The sequence below is a fragment of the Camarhynchus parvulus genome, chromosome 1, assembly GCF_901933205.1.
Source record: "Camarhynchus parvulus chromosome 1, STF_HiC, whole genome shotgun sequence".
In the NCBI taxonomy this organism is placed as follows: Eukaryota; Metazoa; Chordata; class Aves; order Passeriformes; family Thraupidae; genus Camarhynchus; species Camarhynchus parvulus.
Genome location: NC_044571.1, coordinates 93,015,756 through 93,023,359, shown reverse-complemented (window position 1 = coordinate 93,023,359; position 7,604 = coordinate 93,015,756). Strand labels below are relative to the sequence as shown.

The 7,604-nt window shown below is 45.7% G+C and overlaps 1 protein-coding gene across 1 annotated transcript in view; it reads left to right on the top strand.

Annotated features, from left to right (window-relative positions):
* Positions 1-5,813: 5,813 nt before the first annotated feature.
* The window catches only part of GAP43 (growth associated protein 43), a 58,226-nt gene continuing 56,435 nt past the window's right edge, over positions 5,814-7,604 (top strand). Inside the window, exon 1 of the mRNA XM_030944724.1 lies at positions 5,814-6,105. Within this exon, the coding sequence (XP_030800584.1) occupies positions 6,076-6,105 (30 nt within the window). The 5' untranslated portion in view covers positions 5,814-6,075. The remainder of the gene's footprint in view (positions 6,106-7,604) is intronic.

Below are 7,604 nucleotides of genomic sequence, written 5' to 3'. Positions count from 1 at the left end.
AGTTAAGACCATAGGAAGGTCTTCAGTTGTTTTCCCTCTCCTTCATTTCCTGTCCGCGTCCAGGGTACCCCATGTACCTTCCCTCATGCAGGCCGTTTCAGCTCAAGTCAGCTGAAGTCTGGAGAGAAGAAGGAGTCTGGTCAGATGAGGGGACAGCACAAAAGGAGGACGGACCTGTCTCTGCCCATTCTTCCTCCCAGTGCTGAAGCATCCAGGTCATCATCCCCATCCTGGCATCAATGAGGGACATTGTGAGCATGAGCAGAGCAGGACCAGGTGGTGCAAAGCAGGCTCAGGAAATTGTGCCTCACACCACAGTACTGTCAGGTCATCATACTGGTATCACTGGGCAGCTCCCCTGTTCAGCATTGCAGCGCCAGGGGAATGGCATTAGAGGAAGAGGAGAGAAGAGGAAGCCAGGAGGGGTATAGAACAGACCTGAGGGTGGACTTTCCTTCTCCAATCATGTGCAGTCAGTGTGTGGGTCTCACACCTCAGCCCCACCACTCTCTGCAGCATGGAACAGCACAGCCATCCCCATTGGCACCGTGAGGTGTGAGCCTGGGTACTGACAGCCACTTGTCATGGCACTGCAGGACAGAGTGAAGGGTGGGGCCAGCCTGAGAAGCAGGGTAAATTGGCCCATGCCGAGCTCCTGCTTGACACTGATTCTTGTTCAAAGCTTACTTTTCAGAGCCCGTGCTACAGCAGGAGAGACTGTGTACAACACAGCACATACTGAAGGGTCCCTGGAGAATAAGAAAGGGACTTCCCGGGTCATCCTGTCTCACATTTGGTTTGGCTTGTAAAGTATCACATTCCCCCATGGCAAACTACAGCTACACTGAGAATAATAGCTGATAGCTTGACTGCTTTCTGTGATGACATTTTTCTTTTTGACAGACAAGCAGATTAGACTTCATTTTATTGAAGAGTTACAGTTTCAGCACTAAGCTGTGCGGGGAGTTAACTGTTATGTTTGAATTTTTGATGATTCTGAAGCTCAATAATAATTAACATTGACCCAGGGGTTGTTCAGATCATTCTTTGTGCATGTTAAAATTATTCTCCCCTTGGTTTTACCCAGGTATTCGAGTTTGTATACACCACACAATTTATAGAAAACATTTTTTTTCTAAAATGCTGAAAACAGGGAAATTATTGAGCCCATTTCTTATTATGTGGGATATTGTAAAGTCAGGTGTCTTCAGTGCTGTGAGCCCAGCTGTGCAGGCATGGGAAGAAAAATGGAAATCACAGGGAATAAAGGCAGAGCACCTGTGCACATCCCTGTGACTAGCTTGATGGCAACAGGTGCTCATGTCACGTGAGCTCAGTATCGTCCAGGATAAGTAACCCAGCAGTCATTAAAGACACTGCATGAATTAGAGCATTCCTGGCATTTTCTGAAGCCTTTCCTGCAAGAGTAAGTGGCATTGTGGCTTTGAAAATCATGGCTTTAAAACCTCTTATTTCGGTCTTAGGTCAAAATAAACTAGACTCTCCTTTTGAATATTAATAGTTCAGGATTAAGTGAAATCCAAGGTAAATTGACATAAGTGATCCTTGTACTGAAAAATGGGTACTCCTCCAAGGAGATTCATGACTATGTCTAAATCATTTAGAAAAGGAGTTTGGTTGTAGTGTTGCACTGCACTGGTTTTTGTCACTAAGACATAGATGACTGCAAGTGAGGACAAATGAGACCAGACCTGCAAAGCTACTGAGGAGACTGAAATTACAAGTGGTCCCAGAGTGGGATTTTCAGGAATGCCTATTCAAATGAGGATACAAAAAAATCTTTATGAAATTGGCTTTTTTCCCGCCAGCATGAAAGTTGGCTAACAAAAGGCAAGGCTACCACTATATGTGGAAGATATGAATAGAGAGAAAACCCAGTCTATCTCCCAATGAAAGCAAGTCGCTCACTTCAGAGCTGTTTTTACTGAAGCTTTAAATATCCCTAGTAACGGGACTTTCACAGTACTTCTCTCAAAGAGACGCCTCTTCAGTTTAGTATGGTTACCACTGGGACAGCTCTTATAGGCAAACTGTTTTCTTCTTGGTTTCATATTTAGTTTTGTTTGGCCAGGGAATTAACCTGATTACAGTCCCAGGAGCAGGTTGGAACTATGCGCTTCTTCAAAATGAAACTGAATCTGATGTCTTGCTATTGAACCAAAATTAGTGGCTGGACAGAAGATCCTTTTCTTTCAATCTATATGGACCTCAAGCTCCTGGGATAACCTTGCAGCAGAACTGATCAGGCACTGAACAGGCTTTAAAAGCACAGTTTTATGTTTCTTACTCGACCCACCTTATTTTGTAATAACCACTAATATGTCTTGCTGCTTTGAAATGATCTTTACCCTTTTAAATTAAAGATATGACTTTGAATTAAAGGAGTCATCATAATAATTACTTTATATGAGCCACACGCCCCTTCATGGTGAAGCAACATGCAGCATACACCAAACAGTGGACTATATATCACTCCAAATGATTCCCTTCTAGAGGCTTGTAACTTTTGAAAATATCACACTTCTCCACCTCCTTAGCTGTCATTCAGTGAAGTGTCACAGATGAAGCTTTTAAAATCTACGGTCGTTGTTCACCCCCTTCTTCTAGCTGACTTCCCTGGGCCCCCATTCATGTTATTCTTTGGAACTGCTCTTCATTTTAGTTGTGTAGATTCAAAAGCCAAGGTCAAAGGGGCCTTTCAGGGCACATCCACACTGCGTGATGCAGTGTTATCCTGGACTCTGAAGGAGTGGTGAATGAGCCAGAGCTGGCAGTGCCCTGAAGAGACAAAGGTGTCATTTGGATGAAAGCATCCCATCTTCAACTGGGCACTTAAAGAGATGGAGATTCACCTGTTCTTCTTCCCTTAATTTTTGCTTCTGATTTTCATTAACTCCCTGGCTGAAGTTTGTGCCTTTATTTCCCCCTCATTCTCTTTGGCCTTTTCATTGCTGTGGACTTGTCCTCTCTTCCAGCTGTGTTATAAGATAATTTGCTTTACAGTTTGAAGTGAAAACAGCCAAAATGGCAGGGCAATGGATATCCATGGCTGGGATATGATTGTCAGAACCATATGATTTGCTGAAGAATTTCAGGTCCAACTTTTAAATCTACTTAAAGGGTTCTGATTTGAAAGACAGTGGTGTTAGGAACTGACATGCCCTGAAAATTCAGGTTTCAATGTATTGCTTTTCTCTGTAATGAGATTAATTCAGAGGAAACATGGATATAAGCCTATAGAGGACTGGCTACTCACCACTAAGTCTGTATGTTTGGGGAACACATTGAAGAGGTTTTGTCTGTGTGCCAAAAGTTACTTGTGATAAACTGGAGCATACAGTGCTTGTGGGGCTGGGCATGAAGAGAGCTGGCTCTGCCTTTGGCTGTGACTGATGGGGGTGAGCACAGGAAAATGGCCTGACCCTCCCTGACTGCACCAGCGCAGTTCTGCTGCCAGCCTGCTCCCCCTCGAGGTGGGTGTCTGAGAAAGGTGGGGGCTGGGAAGGCTTTCCTCGTCAGGGCTCCCTAGCACAGGGAGGTTCCCTAAAAAGGCCTTGTCAGTGGGAAGAAAATGAAGCTTCTACAACACTTCTGAAGCGTGATTTGTCTGACCTAGTTTAGGCTCCTGCTTTAGGATGGTCTGAGTCACACCCTCAAAGTTCCCGTTTCTCTTCATTGTCACTGAAGGAAGACCCGGCTGAAGCTCTCAGACACGTTTGACCAGGGGATTCCCATCTCCAAAGGGCATGGGGAACAGCCATGTGGGTTGGCAAATGCGCACAAGGTCATGACACCCTCTCTTCGTCATGGAGATGAGCCCCCAGCAACTCCAGGGGCCGAGGCAGAGGCTCCTAAGTCCCCCAGGTGTAATTCAAAATGCCATTGAACTGCTTCTCAGTGCCTTGGCATGGTATCATCAGCTGAGATGTACGTCACAGAGATCTCTTCCTCAAATATGTCCACTGCTTTCTACTACTCCACTTCTTACCTCTCTTCTTTTATGATTGCACAGTTTGCCTTCTTTTTCTCTGCATTTTCTGAAGCTGAATCTGATTTTCGTTACTTAATCCTTTGGTCTACTTCTGTGTCAGCTGGTACTTGCAACTCTTCCCAGTTTAGTATCTTCTCTGAATATCATTACCATATCATTATTTTCTTTTTCTAGTCTGTAACCCAGGACTAATGCTGATACCTTCTTGACCCCAAAATACACTTTCTTAAATTGCATACAGATGTAGATAGCTAGTTAGATTTTCTTTGAAATGCTGTTTGCTTTTCTTAAAATAAATGGTGTACTGGGAACTGCAATGATATCATAGCAACAGGATATGATTATGTAGGAGTCTGTACTGAGGGGTATTCCAGAAACTATATCTATATACGTATGCATTTATTTGTATAGGCATGCACACATGCATGAATATTTGCATTAATAATGTATTTAGATGTAATTAAAGAGCAAAGACCTTAGTAATAACCTAAGACAATTTTCTTCTCTTTTGCAGGCAGTTTTATATTAAAAGTAAATTAGAAGTAACTCCATGCTGTGGCAGAGGAGCTGATGTAGTGACATTAGTGCTAAATAGAGAATAGCATCTGACAGTGCCTCCCAGACTAAGTAAGTGAAATAACTAAAATATGAATTTTGGTCTATGAAATCCTAAAAATCCAGCAATTAAAAAAAATATTATTTGACATGCCCAACATTGTCACACTTTGGTTTAACTGTTGTCTGGGATATTTTTTCCCCAATGACAGATACAGCTATCCAGCTCATGTATATTCTGAGAAAACACGGCACTATAACTTTCCAGACGTGCTTGGGAGCGAGTGCATGTGCGCATTAATGTTTGCTGGGGCTCCTGCATCGCCATGATCTCCTGTGCATGCAGACCCATGCACTCCTGCTGCCACACGTGCATGGGGGGTGCCTCCGTGTGTGAACACGCACAGCTGCCTCGCAATAGTTCACAGCAATTTGCAGGCAGAGATCAATAGGTGTAGAAATTACTTCAGCATGGAAATTAATTGAGATCTATACGGAAGGAAAAGGGATGATTTCTGTGGGTTTGGAAGCTATTCTGTTTGGGGGAAAAAAATAAATGTATTGCAGGAGTATCGTTTTCTGTGCCTGTGGAAGGTCTGTGGGTTGGAGTGAGGGAACAGGGAGAAAGTTGTCCCATTCAGTGGTGCAGGACATCACTATTCAGGGTTTGTGCCTGCACACAGGGAGAAGGCAGCACGTGCATATATGTTTGCGAGTGTGCTGGAGAGAGGGATTTTTAACAGCCATTTTAACATATTTACCAGCTCCCGTTTAGCTCGCAGCTCCCACCTACGGTACGGTACATCACCTGTGCACGGCACATACTGCCTGCCGTGGCAGTACCTCCATTCCCTCTTCTCCCCTCCGTGCCCATCCCACGCCACCCCACCCAAGCAAAGATTTATGCTTTCTTCACTCATAAATCCCCTTCCTGGCCGTGGCCAGGGGGCTTCGGCTGCTGCGGTGGGAGTAGGGCAGGGGGCTCCGCAGCCGCCCGGTGCCCTGCTCGCCCGGTGCCTCCCAGACACACCCAGCCCACCCCACCCCTGCGCAGCCCGCAGTGTCCCCTCTCCCCTGTCGCCTCTGTACAGTGGGAAAGTCGTTGGGTAATTGGGTCCAGATTGAAGATTTTAATTATTCATGAGGCTGGCGAGGGACTTGGGGGGGTGGGGGTGGCTGCCGGGGTGGGGGTGGGGTGGGGAGGTGACGAGTCAGGGAGAGCTGGCGAACAATTCTGGGAAGGGTAGGGAGGGAGGCAGGGAGAGGCAGCGTGTGCATGTGTGATGAGCAGTAGCTGTGGACCTTCCAGTTGCTGCTAACTGCCCTGGTGTGTGTGTGCGCGCGTGTGCTCGTGTGTGTATGTGTGTGTGAGCGAGAGAGAGAGGGAGAGAGAGAGGGAGGGAGGGAGGGAGGGAGTGGAGAGGGTGGGGGGGAGAGATAAGAGAGAGAAGAGGAAAAGGAGAGAGGAGAAGGAAGGAAGAAGAAGGAAGGAAGGGGACAATACGATCATGCTGTGCTGTATGAGAAGAACAAAACAGGTAGAGCTTAAGATTTTTATGTTTCTTTCTGTTGAGAAGCCTCCCAGGCTGCTGGATGTCCGTATGTCCGCGGGGTGCGTGTCTGCCTGAGTGTGTGAGGGGCTGGGGTAGGGGTTGGGGTAAGGGGGGAGGAAATTTCAGCTGCTTTCAGCAGACGTCTATTTTGCAATTCTTTAGCATCTTGCGACTGAAGGTTCTTTTCACACCCTGCAACGTGACTGTTTTGCCTTTCCGGGGCTGGTGATGTGGGGAAGGGGGGTGGCCTACATCCACATTTAGGGGAGCTACCAGAATCCCCCCTCTATTATTTTTTTTTTTCTTTAATAGGGGCAGTTATATTGCCTAGGGTTTTCTGTCTGTGGTTCTGAGGGTGTGGATGGGGGGGGGGGGAAGTGGAGGGGAGTGTTGCGGCTGGCAGGAAACGTGATGAGATCTGGCTCTACCTTGGAGATAAAGGAAGCAATTCTTCATCTTATGCCAAAAAGGAACGGATGCCCAGTGAGCCTTGATCCCTGGTCAGAACGCTCTCAATTGCTCCTGTTTCTGATGAATTGGAGATGCTTTATGTGCCTGTGCTGTGAAGTGGCGCGGAGGACAGGTGTATTCATTTTTTTGTGTTGCAACAATCTGAGCAAGAATTAACCTGAAGGAATTTTTTTTTAGCCTATGCTACAGTGAAAAATCCAATTAAATAATAACAAAAGCATTAGCCTAAGGATGGGGAGAGTCACCCTCTTTGCAATACCCTTCATAGTACAACCAGTTAGACAACTGTGCACCAGCCGGGAAAGACACAGAGGACCACGCCTCTGTTAGCTCTGAACTCGGGTGGGATAAGAGAAGCTTACGGTGTGAACCTGTTGGAAACCCACTCATTTTCTGTCCTGGTACCACCTGGCTTTTCCTATAAGGGAATTGAGATGATGAGAAGGTTTGGGTGGTGGCTTGTTTCAGTGTCAAAATTGTTGTGTCCAAAATGATAATGAAATTAGGAAAAAAAAGCTACTTAGATCATTTCCCCGTCACCCTTCCCCCTTTTCTTTTGTGTGAAAGCCCAAACCTGCTCCTGATTAAGAAATCCTTCTTGGCTGAACCTCTTAGACTTCCTCGGGAGGATGCTGGATTTATGCAGTTGGAACTTTGAGGCAGGAACTGACCCTAGATATCTTTGCAAGGCATTTTAGAAACTTCCAAGAATTACGGATTTGTAGGTAGCGACAAGGAGCTTTAGTCCTTGTTCTGAGCACAAAACTCAACTCAGACACAGCACCATACTGGTTTCTTTCTTTATATATGCGTAAATTTCAGCGTCTTTTACAGCATAGCACTGCAATATTCTGTTCACACGCTGATGTGAGTAACTACAGTTCCTGTGAACAGCACAGTGTTGCAAGAAGATTCAGGTTAAAGTGTGTTTCTGAATGGAGATGTGTGTTAGCAAACGAGGGAGAAATTTGTAGAATAATGGGGAGGGGCAAGTGATTGGGATAGAAAGAGAC